Source organism: Colletes latitarsis, chromosome 2 (assembly GCF_051014445.1).
Source record: "Colletes latitarsis isolate SP2378_abdomen chromosome 2, iyColLati1, whole genome shotgun sequence".
In the NCBI taxonomy this organism is placed as follows: domain Eukaryota; kingdom Metazoa; phylum Arthropoda; class Insecta; order Hymenoptera; family Colletidae; genus Colletes; species Colletes latitarsis.
In genome coordinates, this window is record NC_135135.1 from 11,370,741 (window position 1) to 11,392,519 (window position 21,779).

General features: G+C 34.7%; 1 protein-coding gene across 4 annotated transcripts in view; it reads right to left on the reverse strand.

Moving 5' to 3' along the window:
• The window catches only part of LOC143351721 (zinc finger protein castor homolog 1), a 221,585-nt gene that overhangs the window by 62,222 nt on the left and 137,584 nt on the right, over positions 1-21,779 (reverse strand). For all 4 annotated transcript variants that reach the window (XR_013081801.1, XM_076783551.1, XM_076783549.1 and 1 more), the window contains exon 5: positions 15,213-15,622. Coding sequence is in view for 3 of the 4 variants with exons in the window: in XM_076783551.1 (XP_076639666.1) it covers positions 15,213-15,622 (410 nt within the window). In the remaining variant the exon portion in view is untranslated. The remainder of the gene's footprint in view (positions 1-15,212; positions 15,623-21,779) is intronic.

Below are 21,779 nucleotides of genomic sequence, written 5' to 3' on the forward strand. Positions count from 1 at the left end.
GTCGTATCATATTGTGTCATTTCATGAAACATATGTCCAAATATCAGCCAACTTTTTTCTGAATGATGGATGATACGCCATACACAGGGGGTTAACCCTAAGCTATAATTTTGGGGTGCAATATGCTCTATCTCCTCATGTTTACATCAGTTTCACTCATTTTCGACGCGCACTCTGCTTGAAATGCTACATAAAGTAAACTATTCGAGTTCACATTACTTTTGATTTCTAAAAATAAAACACTTATCAGATTTTGTTTGAGATATATAATCATTTTTTTTCCTTAGAAAAAATGATCGTTTACGTGGGACAAATTTAAATAATAATATCGAACAATCGTTAAAATATTAAGCGACTAAAATGTAAACCGTGAAATTTTATAATTCATTGTCTTTGGGGAAACGGAGGATCGTTGTTATAGAATTTAGGAAACTAAAGATTAAATATCAGAGTATGCAATAATTTTTAAGATTCGAGGATTTAATTTTTTGTAAAAAAATCGATTCTGCGACGAATTCGAAGCTAAAGATTAAATATCAGAGTATGCAATAATTTTTAAGATTCGAGGATTTAATTTTTCGTAAAGTCATCGATACGATCCTGCGATGAATTCGAAACGTTAACCTTTAATCGCCCATCAAATTTTCGCGACGAAACTATACATTTATCGTTACGACATCCTCTTGGGGACGTTACGTGAAGCGGAAACGGCTTCCGGTTCCTCGAAAACGTCTAGGAATCAGAATACCGCCTCGATTCCTTGGGTCGATGACCTCTTCGTTGCAGTCGCGATGCATCAAGCAAATGTGTGTCAAAACACTCGCGAAACCACCGAGTGTTTTTCCAAAAAATACTTCACACACGTGTGATTAACCACTTCTAGTCCGTCAGGAAGCGTTCACGAAAGCGTATCGGAATATACTTAAAACCGGAAGTGAGATAAAAATTAATCAGCCAACAGTTTACGAAAGTATCGTTTCAAACATATTATTTTAAAATAGTTATCGATGTATCATACTCTAACATGGAAGGATAACTAGTAACGTGAAATCATTTACAAATATTTATCAGAAGCATCGTGCAATAAACACGTTGAATACAATAAAATATCTAAATATACCTCGTACGTATTTCCTTTGAATAAAATGTTAATTAAAAACCATAACAGTGCCTTCACCGTGTTTTAATAATACCTTTCACAGGGTGCATTCTACGTGTTTGTTTCTTACATTCGAATTTGACTAAAAGATGAATAGTCTCTGATATTATCTCAAATATCTTTTCAAATGGCTTTCTAATTATTTTTACCCATTATTATACCATAAAAAATGTCATACAATTTGGGTGAACTGATCTACGAACATAATTTTTGAAAAAATGACAGTTTTGAAAGTGCAATAGAATTGTTAATTAATATTGACACCATTTCTATCAGGGTTTTATACAATTTACAATAACAGAAATAGCGAATGAATGATTTTTACATCAGCCACTGTGAGCTTCAAGAAAGTGTCGAAAGCTTTTCACAATCCATTACAGCCGTTTGTTACGAAAACGTACGGGTTCGCGCGTAAGGGTTGGAGCAAATTAAAAAGCTGGAGAAACAAAAAAGCCTAGAAGGCGAGGAACGGTCGCCAGTCGGCGATAAGGGACGACAGTTACCGGAAGCCCCATCGCGGTACAAATTATTCGAATCCTGTACGATTTCCGAAGCCCTATCTGCGATGCCGATCCGAGTCGCTGAATTTATGAAGCGATTGCCACATAGCGTTCGTCGCTGACAAATCTATACTTATAAGGCCCTGAAATTCGTCACTTCGAGTCCTGTTCTTCATCCATAATATTTAGAAAAGCTTAATATAGTCTTGAATGCATTGTCGTTGACGCTGATTAAATTTAGGCACTCGATATCTGAAGAATTGTGCATTAAAAATGTAGAAAACAAACAGAAAACTACAAAACCATATAGACAGTCTTCTACGAAGAAAATTCATCGATGAAAAGCTATAGGAGAACTAGTTGGTCGAAAATGTCGGGTTTCAGTTTTTTCATAATTATCAATAAATTGAAAGGAGGAGAAAAACTAGGTTATTTACAGGAATGATCGACCAAAATAGTAAAACCAAGTGCATAATATGGTAGAAAAATATCAAAATATGCGTTTGAGATTGTAGAATATGTGAAACGTTTGAATAAATACCTAAATCTTAACTACAGTTTGTTAGAGTTTAAATTGCCTTCTAAAGATCAGTAGGATAATTAAACTTTGCTATCATAAATTCGTTAACTTTCAGCCCCAGACAGGAAAGGCTGTATTTAATAGAAATATAAACACAGGATTTAATTTTACTCTTTCTCGACAGCAAATTTTTTGGGAACCAAGAAACGAAGGAGCGCGTCTCTTTTAGGTTGCATCGGTTTCTTAGTAGGCCCATTCCTGGGGTCCGTGGTCCCCCGGCATTAGGACCTCCGTGTCCCCGACGTTTCCATTTTCTGCCGATCGCGTCGCGTCGATTTTCTTCTTCTGCTCGGGATCGAACCCGTCTCACGTGCGCGACTAATCGCGTTCCATCGATTCCGCGGCCACCGATCGGCCATTTATATTCCGTGCTCATAATTATCGTCGACCTTCGATGTCCAATATTACGGATCGCATGTGCGGATCGCATGGCAATGCGCCGGAAAGAATGTTTCGTGCCGTTTCCGCGGGAAATCGTACGTCGCGATCGGACCCCCGAAGAACTGCGGCGTCTTCGATCCATCGAACATGGCCCCCGGCGTGCTTGCAAACGTAATCGGTGTCAGTATTCGTTCGCTGCGCGACAAAAATTCGTCCCATCGGATTTCAGGCGAAGAAAAATAGCTTTAATATTTAATATTTATAATTGTATAGAATTTTATATTGTTCGCGAGTAAATGGAGAATGTTGAGAAATCTTTTGTCGATGTTTATTGTATTAATACTCTATAGAGTTTCGAATCTAATTGGCGTACTCTGTTGTAATACAAATTTCTAGAAATAGAGTATTGAAACGTTTAATCGAGATTCCGTATTATTCGATGTGCTTTGAAATTCGATGTTTTATTAATTGCAAAAATCGATATCACGTGTGAAGAATTTCGACAAAATTGCAACGAACTAAAGTTAACGGTAAATTTAATAGTACGTCGATGCCGGAAGTATCTCAACGAAGACGGGCGTGACTTTAAAATGGAAACTTAGGTATATTCAACAGCGTTTACACATCATTTCATATTTTTGTTGTAACTTCTTAACAAAGCATTTATGGATGCTTTGTTATATTACATTTTAGTCTTAGTTTTACTTGTAGAACACGCTGCTGAAGTGTGTACGGAAAAATGTGGAATGAAAAATTGAGATAAATTCTGACGAAGGAATAATTTGGTATTTAAGGGGCCATTCTATTTTGTAGGCAAGAAAAATACGTTTCTTTATGATTTTTTTTTGCGGGTTATCAAAGAGCGATTAATTCTGGGTTTTGTGGATATATTTATTATATATTTAACTATATTTACGAATTTTTGCGACGCATAATATCGATTGATTACGCTGTTTTTGTTGATCAACGAACAACAGTTCTCACGAACGGCGATCGACTGCGTAGGTGGTATCTTGTGAACAAGTTATCCGAAACCTACAGATATTCTTAATATAGATAAGTTTGGTGGTTCTAGCATGAACTAGGGTCTTCTCAAAAAAACGAAAAATGGCACAATGGTAGTTACTTTACGAAAAAATACTGTTAAGGGGCCATTCTACTTTGTGGGCAAGAAAAATACATGTTTCTTTATGATTTTTTTTGCGGGTTATCAAAGAGCGATTAATTCTGGGTTTTGTGTATATATTTATTATATATTTAACTATATTTACGAATTTTTGCGACGCATAATATCGATTGATTACGCTGTTTTTGTTGATCAACGAACAACAGTTCTCACGAACGGCGATCGACTGCATAGGTGGTATCTTGCGAACAAGTCATCCGATATCCAAAAACCAAAGATATTTTTAACATAGATAAGTTTGGTGGTTATGGCATGAATTGGGATTTTTTCAAAAAAACGAAAAATGGCAAAATGACAGCTATTTTACGAAAAAGTACTGAATATTTTCATATATTCGATTGCTTTTACTTAATAAGAGAAAAAGTATTGCATATATTGCAATTATCCTAATTCATGCTATAGAGGGACCAGTTCTAAAGATACTGTATAAATTTGATGTTGATATCTTGAATAGTTTTCATGTTATCGTTTCGAGAAAAACAGCTTTAAAGTTTCACGTCCAGTTGTTATACCTGGTACATTTCAGCAGGCTATAACTTCGTTAGTTTCCCAAATTTCAATTTAATATTTGGTAGATATATTCTCGAGACCACATACTAAAAGAAACTGCAAAAAAAATTCAATTTTTTTTTAATCTCACAAAGTAGAAAAGCAACTTAAACTTTTACGTCCAGTTATACCTGCACGTGGTACATTTCAGCGGGCTATAACTTCGTCAGTTTTCCGAATTTCAATTCAATATTTGGTAGATATATTCTCGAGACCACATACTAAAAGAAACTGCAAAAAAAATTCAATTTTTTTAATCCCACAAAGTAGAAAGGCAACTTAACGATCGATATAAATATTCCAACAGTTACGGAAACCATTATGGAAACCGATACTTTGCGTTTCTGAGTTTAGAGTTTATTTAGGATCTAACTACTACACGTGTGTAAATATGGTAAAGAAAAGTGTTCAAGGACGTGCATGAAGTTCAGGGTAAACTGAGTAGAAAGTATCTAACTTCCTGTGGAAGCTTGGTGACATAAGATTCCAAATGAACTTTGTTTTTGGATGATGATTGTTATATCCTGCATTCTCTTTAGTTTTCTCGAACCTGTCCTTCGAAATATTTGCAACTATTTTAAATTGATTTGTAAAGGATCTAGATGTTTGCTTAGTTACTGTAGTAAAGAAGGCAACATTCTTCTAGTTGCTAGTAAATCTATTTTCTTAGATTCTTATAACCAGCAAGACACAAATTTAAACTATAACAAACTAATAAATGAGTCAAGATTGAAATATTTTGATATTTTTTAACCACATTATACATTCGTATCAACAATTTGTATGTCATATTTCTCTCTAAAACGATATTCAGCTCTTGCGAGTTAATTTGGGCCAAAAATGGATTCCCACGTATCCCCGCATATTCGATCGCCTTTCCAGACATCGGAAAGTCAATATTCCAGGCGGTTCGTGCTCCTGGACAGAGGAGATTTCGATTGCAGAGCAGCCCACACAGGTCTGTAAAGAAGTCCCAGGCGCGTCCCGTGGAAACCCGGCAAAAATAAGAACCCGGGGGACGGGAGCCAGGCGAGGAAGAGGCCAGGCCAGAGGAAAGAAGCGACGATCATAGAAACAAATAGAAAATACGGTAGGGTGGCCGTGTGTGCACGTTGCCTAAGAGGACAACGACGACCGCGACGACGACTTGCCAGAAGAAGAAGAAGAAGGAGAAGATCGAGCACGAAAAGGAAGAGCGAGGAACGTCTCGAGAGAGGCAAGGGGAGGGTTAAAAGAAGATCGTTCGCGGCGTAAGAGGGACAGAGAGAGAGAGAGAATGGATAGGGACGCGATGGCGGGAGGGGGAAAGGGGGGAGGGCAAAGAGGGAACCGGGAGAGTATAGAGGTATATGAGAAAACAATAGAGCTGATTTGCAAACAATAGAATAACGTTAAGAGTCGAGTATTATACGCCGTTGTTACTTCTTGTGCCATAACGCCGGAGAGCATATGCCCATTAATATTCAAAGGCGAAAATAATGTAAACGACACGACAAAAATCGAGGGAATAATTTCAATTCTCCCCGTATGGGATTCCAGCGTGGCGATACACCGAGCGAGCCTCCTGGGCCCATTTCGTGTCTCTTCTTCGACGACCGCACGTACACATGTATATTTAGCTACGAGAGCCCGCGAGCTACGTCAGAGTTCCCTCGAATCACGTGCACAGGATGACCGATCCCCACGAATTACCCTAAGTAGCCGTGTATTAGGGTACGTATTCGTCCACTTCTGTCTCGGGTGACGGCGCTTTTGGGTGGGCACCATTTCGACCGACCTACCGCTGGAACGTAATCGTCGGAGTTTCCAACGGTTTCTATTAATCCTGTAACGCTGGAGTGTACGAAATAAGAACATCACGTACAGCTGATAGTTCGTTTCTTGAATAAATATGTGTCAGCAGCGCGGGGAAACCTTACGTTAGGTCATCAAGCTCCTGCCTTTCGTTCTTCTTGGACTGACGGGACGAAATGAGTAACTTCGAGGGTGAGACACAAAGTTTATCGCTTGAGAGCGTGTCTGATACTTTTAAAATACTGATATCAATTATTATAAAGATTTGGGGGAACATGGGGGTGTTTATGAAGTGAAACTTGCTTAATCGTATTATAGTATACGTATCTTGGTTTCTATGCAATAGAAAGTAACTCTTCCTGAGGTATTTAAAGCAATTTTAAATGGAATATTTGTGAAGAATTTTATTATACCTGTATGCAATATATAAAAATAAGGGGGTAAAATACTGATGTCAATTATTATAAAGATTTGGGGGAACATGGGGGTGTTTATGAAGTCGAACTTGCTTAATCGTATTATAGTATACGTATCTTTGTTTCTATGCAATAGAAAGTAACTTTTTCTAAGGTAGTTAAGGTAATTTTCGATGGAATATTTGTGAAGAATTTTATTATATGCAATGTATAAAAATAAGGGGGTAAAATACTGATGTCAATTATTATAAAGATTTTGGGGGAACATGGGGGTGTTTATGAAGTGGAACTTGCTTAATCGTATTATAATATACGTGTCTTTGTTTCTATGCAATAAAAAGTAACTTTTCCTGAGGCACTTAAGGTAATTTTCGATGGAATATTTGCGAAGAATTTTATTATATGCAATATATAAAAGTAAGGGATAATATAACGACATTAAAGAATTAGAGAATTTAGTAAGAAACGAGTGAAACCAAATCAAGAAATCAACATTGCAAAAATTCAGTAATAACATGAAAAATATAATGTTTCAAGTAACTAAATATAAATGTGACAGTTTCAATTACTAACAGTACAAATTCAGTCTTTTGAAACAAAGACTGTTATACTTTCTTCATTCCTCTGTACGTTAAACTGTAATATTTTATTTATAATATAAGTGAAACAATTATTAAAAATTCTATATATTGGTTTTCTGCTTTGTATCATTCCTTAATTATTTCTTAGTAACATTAACAAAATTCTTTCCATTTTTATGTAAAATTATAATGTGCTCATAGAAAATAGAAACCACCCTCCCCCAGTGAATAAATAATAATATAATTATCACTGTTACAGAGGCAAGCTTTCCTTGTCAGAAGATTTATAGATAACTTAAATTGCACATAAAAATGATAACGAGCCCAGAGCTCCTCTATAAAATTCTAAAATTAATTATTTGAATATTTGAATATTAGCTCGTTAACTGTATCTGTAATCTGTAAAGAGTAATCGAACCCAAGTTAAGGGGAATATGGTACTTTAAGTAGAATGAGGACAGTGTCCTGCAATTTCCTCGTTACCAAAATATCTCTTTTCATTCTTTGATAACAATGGCAAAAGTATAATAGGTTTGAGGAAAGAAAAGGAATTAAATAAAAAAGAATATCAGTATTGCGATAAATGTAGCGGGCAATAAGTGCTTAATTTTGATTATAAAAAATTCATAAGAGTTGCAATATAATCCCATGTTCCTGTGACGTGTACAGAATTTAATCAAATAATATGTTTCTATTCCTACTAATAAAAAATAACAACATAGTACCAACACAGTTTTCGATGTTAATCTATCCATATAAACAGAGCATAAATATTGCAAATAAAAATAAGTGGAGATTACAAAATTACACTACAGTATTCTAGCATTTCGAGAGTTGCTTTCCTTGCGGAATTAGTTAAATCTTTATGTGCCACCTAGCTATTCAGGACGATTGTTGGCTCGTATAAATTAGGTTTGCACCATGCGTACAACTATGATCACATCCTCTGTTCGCTCAATATGTTAACGCTCGAAGCTCGTAGGAAGTTGGTCGATGCTATCTTCTTATTTAAAATTCTTAATGGCCAAATAAATTGCCTTGCTATTCTTCAGTTAATGAAACTCGATGCTCGGCCCCTTTGTACTTCCTTATTTAATACTAGAGTTTTTCGAGGATTAAACCAAATGGGACGAATCCTATCGCAAGAATATACCGATAACATCTCAAGTTCAAATTCTGATCTCCATCGTCCACTATCTCGACTCTACAAAACACAGTCTTTGTATCCATTCAATAATTTAGTTTTTACAATTAACAAATGTTCGAGAACTTATTATAATATTAAAAATAGAATAAGTACTGAATTTTTAGTGACCTTGTATACACAGAATGATCCAAGGTAGAAATTTATGTAAAAAAAATGAGGCACTTCCATCGGAAAGAAAAAGTATAATTCCACTTCGCAGAGCAAGGACCTACAATTATATTTTATATTGGAGGCATTAGATGTACACTTGGATTTAGAATTTTCTGAAAGGAAAACGAATCGATATCTTCGAGAATAAAATCAATGAATCTACCTTCTTTCCATACTTTAGGGGATACGTCATGCTTCTCCAGTCAAACATTCAAATAAATTTTATTTATTTGTGTAATCTTGTTTCGTTAAGTAATCGAGAAAAGAATTAAGGTTGCAACGGTTTACATCAAAATTCAGATGCTAACATTAAAGCTAAAATTACAGGTTGCAACTGTAAAAAATATTCCTCCACGATGTTGTGTTATTTTTGTTATATTAACGTTGATTTATTGCGTAATATTTGCTGTTTCTACCGCGAAATAATTTTGTGTTATGGCCAAAGCATCGAAGATTGGAAATAATTTAGAAACACGTCCGAGAAGCATGTATAGAAAATAGTAAGAATCGTCGAAGGGAACCGAGGCAGTGAATCATCGACACGTTTTGATGACTCGATGACGAGTCGTCGACAGCCAGTGAAGAGGCTCGCGTTCCATTGGGAATGGTGCATCACAGCAGCGTTAGAATAATTCAAGGGTTCCTGGTACCGCGTACGAGGAACAATAATCCGTCGCGATACACATTGGCGTAATCTTCGTCGTCGAAAGAGCCGATTCTCGACCTTAATTCGTTCAGACGCGGGCTTCCCATAAAATAATCGAGAACAATGATTCTTTTCCCCTCGATTCGCGTCGCGATAAAACGTTCGCGAGAGAAATGATCAGTGGCTGGCAATAAAGTTTACCCTCTCTGTAAAATTTGGACACCTTTCAGGGTTTATCTTATCGCTGCTCCCAACAATCGACTACCGATTATTCGAGGTATCGTTGAATTTGGATGTGAAATCGATACGGAACGTCGCACAGTGGGACCATTGCACGCCAAACGCGGTAAAAAGTGATTTTATACAAATAATATACCCATAATGCAATAATGATTCACTAATAATTAATGGGACACATGGGCCATGATTTAGTGTGATTTTTTTTTATCATTTGTCGATTTTTGATACTACATGATTTTCAAATGTTCAATCTGAAAATTATCCAAAATTATAATCATCGTTTATTGTTGTCTTGGTTCTTCAAAGTAAATGATGAGTAACTGAATTAAATTTACTTAGTACGTATTTAAATTACACCAAAGTACATTTTTATATCTCTAACATTTTTTGAGTTATAACTAATCGAACGTGTTCAGTTTTCATTTTATTTTTTAATTATAAATGCAGTGTGATGCGGCGTTCATTTTAGTTGCTTTTTATAGAGTGAAGTCATACCTTTTTTTTAAAAAAGAATTAGCTGCTAACTGTTTCGGTACGTACAAGCGTTACCCGATTACGAGCATTGTTTTGATCTTCAAAAATACATCAAAACTAGGAAACAATGTATACTTTCCATTGTTTTCGCCTCGAATGCTATAAAAGCATAAAACGATCACGAATTTGGAGCATTTGTCGTTTGACGTTCCTAAGTTGTAAATTGTGAGTGACATATTTAGTGTTAAAGTTTTAAAAATTAAAATTAAGAATTTTAATGGCAGATTCTAGAGGCCAAAATAAGACGAAAATCATGAATATCAATTTGTTCACTGAGGCTTTGTTAAAAAGTTATTAAAAAATTTCAAATCACTCTGAAAAAATGGTGGCCGAACACCCTTTATATATTTGAATTTCGCCATTTTTCTTCATCTTCTATATAGCTTGTTAATACAGTTTTCGTAGCAAAAGTTTCATTTTAATAGGGTGACATTTCAACTCTAAGTTAGTGCAATACGTTATAATTAAAAAAAAATCGAATATTATTTACCTATTTTTATTATGAATAGGCTTCTAGTCACGTCGGACCCTTTACTATCTAGCCTTTGAAAAAAAATTAAGAAAAAATTAGAACTTTATACAAAAGAACCTTATACATTTAAAGAAATGTTTGTAATAAAATTATATAAGTATTTATTTAAAAAACATAGAAACGGTATTTTCAATCGAAAGATTCCCCAAAATCAAATGGATAGTTGGTAATAAAAAGTAACATTCGTGTAATAAATTACAAAACATAGAAAAATAGTTTGATAAAATTGCAATTAAAGTCGAAACAATATGAGAAATAAAGCTTTGTGGATCAATAAAGACTGTTTTCTTAACAAAAGTATTTGTATCAGATGGTAAAAAATTTCACGATGTTTCTTCATGTTGCTTTTTGTTTTTCTTTTTATTTCGAAGTCGTTAAACTTAATACAAATAAATGAAAATAAAAATTATTCAACGATATTAGGAGGTTTAATGTCTCAACCGCGAGATAATAGGAATAAATACGAAGTTCATTGAGACTGTGAATGATAAAATGAAAATTGAACGTCGTTCGACGATCGACGGGTTTCGCCTTCTGTCACGGATTTCGCGTTCACGTAAATTTCAATTAGTCTTTCCTGTTAACCCTTCGCCGACACCGTGGGCGCCTATTAACCCCGACATAGTCTTACATAGCAACGCGAGTACCGAACAAATTTATCACTTGTTACCGCATTTAATAATGATAATCGACTCTACGAGCGAGCCTACCTCGAAGAACAATTCTCCTACGAAGACTGAGAAACGATTCGTAATCGACGAGAACGTCCATCAGGAATTGAAGCCTAATAACGTTTAAAGGTTAAGGTACACAAATCAATTTCTAAGAAATTAGCGACTCTAAATGAACTCTTCGTTCGCTGAGACTATTTCTGCAAGCACGATCCTCTGGCTTTGCACTGTTTGTCTCGTCTGCACGTTTTCGAGAAGATTACGTCAGATAGAGGAATTAACTTTCTAAAACAAGAAGTAACATTCCTCGCCACTCTTCGACACACCCTTCGATAATATCGTTCGATTCGACGCAACGGATTATCGCCAATTATATTCGAGTTCGATCTTTTAACGATTTAAACGCTTTGAAAAATATTGCTATTTACGATCGTCATTTATTACGTTCCCATGTGGCCATTGCACTCTTCAGTTTTTATTTACGCCACGTAAAATAATGGTTTTCGATAGAGAATAATCATAGTGAAATCGTCAGGATACATTTAATTAATAATTAAGCGAAAGGTTCATTTTCCGTTCTCTGTACAAAACAATGGCAGGAAAGTTTAATTAAGCGATGACATATGTGTACGCATAAATTTCAACGTTTCAATCAATCCTGAGTAATAAGATACAGAATAAGAGGATTATGAAAACAATAATGTAGAAAAGTATATATGTAGATCTAAAAGAAGAAAAAAAATCGAAATAAAAAAGTATGTTACTACTTAGATAAATTTATAAAAACGCGAATAATTTTATTTATTTAATTGCACAAACCTACGCAATTATATGTATGAAATAATTATCCATTTAGTACAAGAGATGAAATGTGCGAAGTACAGTGGAAATTCTGTTTCTAAATTTAATCTCAACAGATTCTTAATTAACGTCGATAATAAATTGATTAATATTTTATAAAATGGCTCGAAAACGATGATAGACATTCAGCGCGGGAATTTTAAAATAAAGCAAAAAAGTGTTATAGATCGACTAAATACTAATATACACACGGCTTCTTCCTCGAAAAATTCCACTTTCGTCAAATAAGACGAGGAAGAATTGACAATTTATTTTACAGAGAAGATTTAACGTCGCGTCAACGCTATACATCATCGAGTCATCAATGCTATGGCACTACATGTTGTTCTTGGACGCGTTTCAATTTCCCTCAACAACGAACATCGATGGTCGCGATTTGTAACGTCGGAGGAACGCGTCGAGGAATTCTAGAAGTAGATCAGACTATTTTAACGAAATTAAACAACTGTAAAATCTTGATTTAGAAATTTATAACATATAAAATCGTATTACGATACGAACAAAAATTTTTTTTTATTATTCAGGGACTGACGAACGATTTCTTTGAACACTTCTATAAAATAAAAGGGTATAATTGAATAAAATAACAAATAACAAACGAAGTGACAAAACAGTGAGTCAAATTGAATCATATAAAAGTAATCGAATTATGATAGGCCCAGAAAAGAAATATAACAAAACCAAATTTTTGGATACCACGTAACACAAATTATTGATGGAGGTTACGTTCTATTTTTTACGATTTAATGTGGTTAATGTGGTTTCATTTGTTGTATACCATCCCTCTTTATTTAATTATATTTTTGTATAGAATATACAGAAATATTAAATACCATTATATGAGAAAAACGTTCGTCGATCATTGAATAATAAAAGAAAAACTTGTTCCGATTTATCGAAAGTCTGATCATAGAATAATTAAAAGCACGTAACGTCAACCAAATTATTTTCTAAAATTTTCCAATTTTTCCTCCATAATTTTCTTTTTTCATAGTTCTTCACACTGTTATAGTTCTAGCGTGACGGATAAATAAATAAATATACGAAAAGAAATATTTTCCTGTTCAAAGGAATGACCAAAATGAAGTTTAAACTGTTTTCCGAATTGCTAAGAAGACGTTCGGTTTTCTTTATTTTGTCACGACAGTCGTCAATTAATCGGAATAATTGCTTTCATAAAATTGGCTCGCGCGCGCCGACTGTGTATCTTGGCGTTGATCGTTAAAGTGGAAACAAGTTGAACGAAATCCAACCGCTGTAGCAGATGCTCGCGGCATGTTGACAATCTGGTGTCACGTCATCATCAACGATCTCGGTGTCCACGAGCTACGAGTATAATCGATCTACGTCTTCGAGTCGCGATTAAAGCTCGTCTCACATCGGAAAATACGAGCCAGACAATAACAGACAGTCGCTACAATTCAATTAGGGCTATAAAATTTTTTTAGATCGGATGTTCTTAATGAATAATACAGAATCGAAATGAAAAACTTGACTCGTTTTACGAGTTGCTCGCTACGAGCAACACAATGCTTTGTAGAAGTGATAAATTGATCGATACATCGGGAACACGACACAGGGAGTGTCGCGTTTAATTAAAATATCTAATTTTAGTTATTAAGTTGTTTATATTCGTCTACGAATAGTTTTGATATTGTTTGCTTTTTTACTGTGACGATATTTTGTTATAATTTGGAACAAAAATTAGATTTAGTAAATTTAAATTAATCTTTTAAAACGAGTTGAGTTTTCGGCTAAATTTACTCTAAATCGGATCGATATTTCCCAAAATATAGCAATTCTTAATACTTGGATGATATGAAGACTATTGCGTGCCGCCGGACACTTCAGTGAGAGTTTCGATCCAACGAAAGTTTTCAAACTGTTTCTCGAGGTGAAACTTTTGAAATTCAATATTCTATAAATGTTTGGATATTAACCATAAGCGGGTCGCAAAGATAAGCTTCTAATCTGGAAGAAATATGTTTAAATGATTTAAACTCCCTTTTCGAACAATATATTGATAATTTAAGTTTGACAGATATGGAAGTATATTTTTCTTGTGTCGTTTCAAGTATTCCATTTATATCATTTAATAGGTTGATTAGCTCTAAAGCTGTAACGTTGAGGATAATAAATTTAAATGGAAAATATGAATTTCGATGAGATTGTATCAATCATCTAAAAACAAAACGTTATCGAAGACACATTTCTAACTTAAAATTTGTGAAAATTATATAAATGTTTTGCTTGAGTTTCTGCAATTATTTGTTTTATACCATGTTGTCCATAATATATATTGTAGTAAATATCATTTGCTTATTAATGCAAATGAATTTGTTTTAATTTAATAGCGTAAATTTACATATATATCTTGATTATCTTAATTATTTCTGGTACTGCTGAATGAATCATAATGCATTGCATTATTCCAGATCGCGTGACCAGCCGACGAGAAATCACTAAACGTCAGATATGAATAAAATTTATATATTTACCACGATCGTAAACATAAAAACAATTATAATCTACATCAGATCGTAAATAAACCGAACCAGGAAAGCTTTTCTACTAGAATACAACTATTAGGTTAGTGGAGAAATTTTAATAACAGTTTACTGGAATGCGATTCGAGTGATTCATTACTTATTTCTGCCAAAAAATACTGTCAAGTTAATCAAAAAAATGCATGAAAAATTAAAATATGAGTCCAATCAATAAAAATATGAAATTTTGCAATATTCGAACTCATCGTTAACAAATTATCATTGTTTAAAAACGACTGGAACTCTTTTCGTACAGTAAACACTTCAAAAACGATATTCTTAAAACTTCCATGACAAAGTTTACTAATTCAAAACACGTGAACTTCTTTAAAACCGATATTCCTAAAAGTGTATCCAAGCAAACGACTCTCATTTCGATCGAATAAACATTCTTCGATGGAAGATGTAAGGCTTCTATTATTTATTTGAAAATCTGACATCTCGCGCCAACTTAATTACATCGACTGTCTAATCTTGACGTGCTGCGATCGAACATCCGAGAACTTCCACTGTTGACGTTTCGAAACAACCCCAAAGTGCCCTAACATGGTCGCAGAGGACAAAAAAAAAAAAAAGGAAAAGAGAAACAGTCGATTTCCATCGCGAGGGAGCAGGGTAGAAACTCTCGGGGGATGAAAGGGACCCTCCTCTCTCTAATTAATTTGTTCGAGTGACTCACCCTCGGTTCCTCGGGTTCCTCCCTCCTGACGTTCTGGAAGAGGACGCTGCCCATCTGAACCTGAAGATTCTGTTGCAACAACTGCGCCAATTGCGGGTTCTGCGTCAGAATCGCCGGGTTTTGTTGCAACAGCTGAGCCAACGCCGGATTCTGCACCAGGATCTGACTCAACGGCGAGCTCGCCAACGTGTGAAGGGGTTGCTGCTGCTGCTGATGTTGCTCCTGGTGTTGCTGCTGATGTTGCTGCTGTTGCAGGTTGGGCGAGTTCGCGTTCGACGTTTGACATGACTGAGACAGGTTGCTGGGAGGTGGATTGTGCCGGGGCGGGCTTTGCGGGGTGTGCGGGGGTGTCGGAGGGCTTCCTGGTGCCATCGATGAAGCATCCTTCTCTTCTTTTACCTTGACCTTCCCTGTAACACACAGTTTTTCGTTCTCGTCAGTTCCACAGAATGTTGGAAAAATTGCAACTTGCCAAAGAAATTGTTCCGAACTGTTATGTAAAAATTATTGTCGAAACTCTTACGAAGAACTTAAAAGTTGAAGTTCTTGCATTGGTTCTCATGTATATTTTGAATTTATATAATTTTAAATGTGATGTAAGATATAGTCTGAAACTTACAATTAGGTTCTTTATAACAGTTGTTCAGAATAAAAGTTCTTCGTAACTGTCTCGAGAACCTAAAAATTTTTCCATTACCATTTTGGAAAATTTATGAAGCTTCATATTTTGAAAATTTAAAGAACCTTCGCTAGTTTAGTTTTTTAATATCACATAACTAAAAGATCGTCTATTCACAATATTTTATTATTTTGTAGTCGAACACCCAGAAGTTAATGATAATAGTGACGATAAAAAATGATAGAGAACACGTTAAATAGAATTTTTGTAACAGCACTCCTTGCACCTCCAATTCTCTTCTGTAATTTAATTTACAAGAAAAATATTTTGAGGCTTGTTATTTATAAATAAATTATTTTTTCTTCTGGTAGTGTGACAATAAACTGACAAATTTTGCATTCACAGATTTACTTCGTCTCGTATTAGTATAAAATTATGTCGAAGAAACGAGGAAATGTGAAAATCTTAAGGGCTGATTTCACCCTTTCAGAGTGAATTTTTTTATGTAGTAAAAAAAATTGTTTGTAACAAAGTTTGGTTCCTATTAAACACGAGTGAAAACAAGTACTACATCAAAAAAGTGTAATTATAACATCGAAAATAATTATCCTCCGTCACTGGTGATTTAATCCTTTTTTATGAAGAATGGGTCGGTGTATCAAAAAATATATAGTTGCATTTAAAATAGCAGAGATGGCCTTGGAGTCTTTGAAACGCCTCCATTTATGAAGAATTCACACATCTCACGTGATTCAACACTCAAAACTATTTAATTCTCTTCAATAAACTTTTTTGTGTATTTCTTGCTGTTTCAAGGGAGTGGTTAGACACATTTTAATGAAACACTCTATGCTTGTTTTCGAATTAAATTATACAACTACATTTTTTCTCGGGTAACTACCCCCTCTACCTACCCTAGTCACCCTCGACACGCTGTTCGACTTCTTTGCCGCACGGGCACCGCGACGAGACTAACTCCGTGACACGGATTTTCCAAGATTTCGGAAAGTGTCGAGACAGTGGGGATCGAGCCACAGGATTGGTCGAAAGCCTGGCGACGGAGCGACGAATAGAAACGCGACTACCCCGCGAGGGGAAAAAACTGACCGTGGGGAAGTTTTTGCCTGCTGAGGGCTGAAGTCGTGAAATTGAGACATCTCGATCCTGAAAAAGCCGCAATCGACTGCGAACAGGTACATCTGCTTCTGCTCAGATCGATGGAACCTCTATTATTATGACTGTTTCATTCGAAATAGGCACGAATTCGAAAATTCAAACTGATATCGACGCGCACCTATCGTTCAACGACATGTTTGGGAAATTTAGTTGTCAATAATTATTTGCTAATTTTAGTCCATATTAATACTGTTATTTTCGTGTCGAATAAAATATAGAGTTTCATAGATTCGAAATGATATGAATTTACGTTTTTCTAAATTTTGTACCTGTAGATACATATATGTATATTAAATGAAAGCAGAAATATATAGACCTGTTTTAAAAGATACAAACTGTATACAAACTAAATTAATTCCTTGTTACTTTAAAATGGTGTAAAATGGCGTCTATCAATTTCGTACTTCTCATAGAAAAATTGAAATCAAATATCAGGTACAGATATTTCTAATTACATACTTCAAATTTTAACTAGAGTGAATACTATTTAATGAAATTAATATATTGTAAGATAAATCGCCAAAACTGAATCCAATTTTAACTTCTAATAATAGTATCTGTAATTAAATAAACTGTTCCTGAAGAGGGATCAATGTTTATGAGAAAAATGCTAGATAACATCCAAATAAACGAGCTTGAAATGGCATTATTTAAAACTTTCAAAAAGATTAATTTGCCAATGATGAACTGACCAATTTTCTAAATGTAATTAAAAGATAGTAAATGTAACTTTCGTTGGACTCAATATTAAATAACATTTTTGGCTTTAGTTTAACTGGGTTCGTGTTATCATCCCTTTTAATCACTTCTTCACGCTCAAGCCACCAAAGTAGAAATTTTATTAAACTTGAATTATACCATAGTTTCGTATTGAAAACGTTTCAGTTAAATAGAATAACCTATATAAAAAAAATACCACTGTTAACTGTTGGTAAGAACACTCTAACAAAAGTTTCTAATCTTGCGTAAAGCTTCAACGAAAAACAAGAATTAAAATTACCACGAGGAAAGCACAACCGTTTCATACTTTTTGAAAATGGTATGCTCCAGCTCTGACTATCATTTAGCTGTCATCAAAAAACAGTGGACCGTAGCCTATTGGTGTCTTGCCATGATTAATTGTTTCAATCTAAACCTCAGAATATTTTACCTAAGAAAATCATTCCTCGAAATATCTCGAAGAATCTAATTTTGATCGAAATTATTAAATCCTTTAGGAGTTTCCTCCATCTTGGATTTCCACGGGACAGTGTTCGATTCAACTATTTTCCCTCAGACGCTACAGAGAATCATCCCCTAGGTCTCTACGGAGGAGACAAGCGTACACGGTGCATCCTGACAAGGGTTTAAACCGGCGGAAGGAGTCGTGGCAGCTTTTAATACCCCCCCGGTGCCAGCGTTTCAGGTAGATCTATCTGGATTTATTCGCGCGAGGATCCATGAGAACATCAGAACCCGATCTTGGGCTTGTACCTGCAGCTTTCGACCTGGCCAGTCGATTCCGTGGCCGCGAAACGGGGAAACCCGATGGAACAAGAGAGAAGGAGATTGGGAAGAGAAAAGAAGAGATTTGGAAAAACGTGGAAAGGGCTCCAAGGGCCTGGTTCGCTCCACGAGATTCCCTGGGACCTCCCTCTGCCTGGATCGATTACGTCTATCGAAATTACGCAACCCCTTAGGCATCATTTTTACTTCTCGTTCTTTATCCCAATCCCTCAGTCGAGTTACCATCTCCCCTCTCCCCCTTTTTTCGTCCATTGTACGAGCTCTCGGGATTTTCCTTTTTTTTTCTCTCCAAAGGCCGACTCCAGGCGTCGTTTAACGAGACGTATACGCGCGGCTGCTCGTCGTCGATGAAAAATGACTATCCTCCGTAGTAATTTACGAGACTGGCAAACGTTGTGGGAAAATGTTCCTTTTTTTAGTATCGTTTCCAAGTAGAGGATTGAGTGGTCGCTGGGTTTAATTGAACGAGGCGAGAGTTAGATTTTTTTCACGAGTTCGAACATTTAAGGATTTCTATTTCTCCATTCTGAGGTTGCGTTTTAAGGAGGTATTGCTGTCTAGACTGTCAATTTCACGGCCCTTTTTGTGATTTTTTTTTAATGATAGGTAGGCTGTTTTGTACTGAGACTTTGTAGATATATTTATTCATCTTATAAGCATGTACAATATTTTCTTCATGGAAAAATATTCAAAATCGTGGGAATTATAACTCCTTATTTAATGGCTCTTTTGGAAAAGGTACTCCAATGGCTTCCAGTTGAAAAAAAAAATTCGAGTAAGTGCTGAAAGTTTTGGGTGAAAAAAAAAACTTTCGAATCGTCTTGGAAAAATTATTTTTAGTTCCAGGGGACAATTGCAAGCATTTTTGGTCCACAGACATACCCTCGAAATCCTACTCAGTTTCGAGAAAAAAATTCGTTACCGAAAATATAATTTCTGGCCAGAAATGTCTGCCCGAATTTTCATGCGAATCTTTAAAACGTCATAACTTCTGAACGGATTGGACGATTTTAATGTTTAAAAAAGCAAACTACGCGCATTTTAGTGTAGAATATGTACAAATTGTAAAAATATTCGAAAAGTTGGTCCTCGACCCCGCAAAATGAAAAAAACCCCATAAAAATGGTCCAATTTTCAAACAGCCATAACTCCTACGATAGTGAATATATTTCAATGAAACTTTTTTCTGAAGTAGAGCTCATGGGTACCTACAAAAAAGTATTAGACAACTTTTCTGTAGGGCATCAAACAAAATTACTAAAAATGAAAAACGTATTTCCAAGAAAAATCGACAGGGGTAGGTGCCTAAATTTTTCGACGAAAAAAAAATTTTTCAAATCGTTCAAAAAGAATTATTTTCAGTTGCGGGGGTCAATTACAATAATTTTTGGTGAATATATCTAACCCCGAAATCCTACTCACTTTCTAGAAAAAAATTCGAGAATGTATGAAATTTTTTGATGGAAAAAAAAAATTTCAAATCGTTTTGGAAAAATTATTTTCAGTTGCGGGGGTCAATTACAAGCATTTTTGGTCCACACACATACCCTCGAAATCCTACTTAGTTTCAAGAAAAAATTCTTTACCGAAAATATAATTTCTGGCCAGAAATGTCTGCCCAAATTTTCATGCGAATCTTTAAAACGTCGTAACTTCAGAACGGATTGGATGATTTTAATGTTTAAAAAAGCAAACTACGCGTATTTTAATGGAGAATATGAAGAAATTACAAAAATATACGAAAAATTGATCCTTGACCCCGCAAAATGAGAAAAACCCCATAAAAATGGTCCAATTTTCAAACAGCCATAACTCCTACAATTGTGAATATATTTCAATGAAACTTTTTTTGTAGTAGGGCTCATGGGTACCTACAGAAAAGTATTAGACAACTTTTCTGTAGGGCGTCAAACAAAATGACTAAAAATGAAAAATAAATTTTTAAGAAAAATCGACAGGGGGTTAGGTGCCTACATTTCGACAAAAAAAAGATTTTTCAAATCGTTCTGGAAAAATTATTTTCAGTTGCGGGGGTCAATTACAATAATTTTTGGTGAATAGATCTACCCCCGAAATCCTACTCACTTTCTAGAAAAAAAATTCTGTACGGACGGAACTTTAAACGTTAATAACTGTTTAATAAAGCCTTCATCAACAAATTGATATTCTTGATTTTCGTCTTATTTTGGCCTCTAGAATCCCCCGTTAAAATTTTTCCGAGGGTTGGCCGAACACCCTGTATAGGTGACAAGACTTCCCTTCTATGGAACTAAAACAATTCATTCTGAAATTGAAATTGAAATGTTAAATAAATTTGAATAGGACGAAGTTTAACGAGGTTACGAAAATAAGGAACGAAAGCAAATTTTGAGTTATGTTTACAGCTGACTAAAATCAAAGTTTTATTCTCGTAAAAGATTGTACGGTTTTGGTGTGGCAGTCAACGTGTTAATGAGATCAGGTTTTAATACAGTATTTTAACCACGTTTGGCTTTTTGTGAATTTATATAGTTCTTTATTTACGTTGTTTGAATTTTTTTACTTAAGATTAGGAAAGATTTAATTATTAGACACTCCTTAAATTGTATAGGCTGTAATTTTTTATCGAATTTACGCTGCAAATTATAATTCTAAAGTTGAAGAAAGCAATAATAAATTTATTTATACTGCTACATTGCAATTTTATAATATTTATGTATAATATATACGATACAGACGATACAAATAATACTCTTATGTTACTCGTTACTATCTGCTTAAGTGAATAAATCTGTTTATTAGTAGCAACAGTAAAAAATGTAATCATTTATTAAAACCTCGAATATAGAATGACGGATAATTATTCCAAAGCATTTAGCCACATAATAGAATCGTAGTCTAGAAAATAATTGGAAATGTCATATTAAATCTTAAGTTTAATTCGCTTTTAACACGTTCACTGCCAGATCAAAACCGTATAATATTTTGCAAAAGTAAAATTTTAATTTTAGTCCTAAAAATTTGTCTCAGTACTTATTTTCGTAATCTTGTTAAAATTTGCAAATTCTATTCAAATTTATTTCCCTCAACGTCTTAACTTGAGAACTCATTTTTCTAGTACCATAATGATAAATCCTGTCATCCACATGGGTGACGTGGCAGTCAAAGTGATAAAAAAGCTCTTGTATCTGAACATTAGAACCCTTATACAGAATAAACAGCTCATATTAATCATAAAAATTTCTTTAAAATCTCAATAGAATACAAATTATTGTCAAATTTGTCTA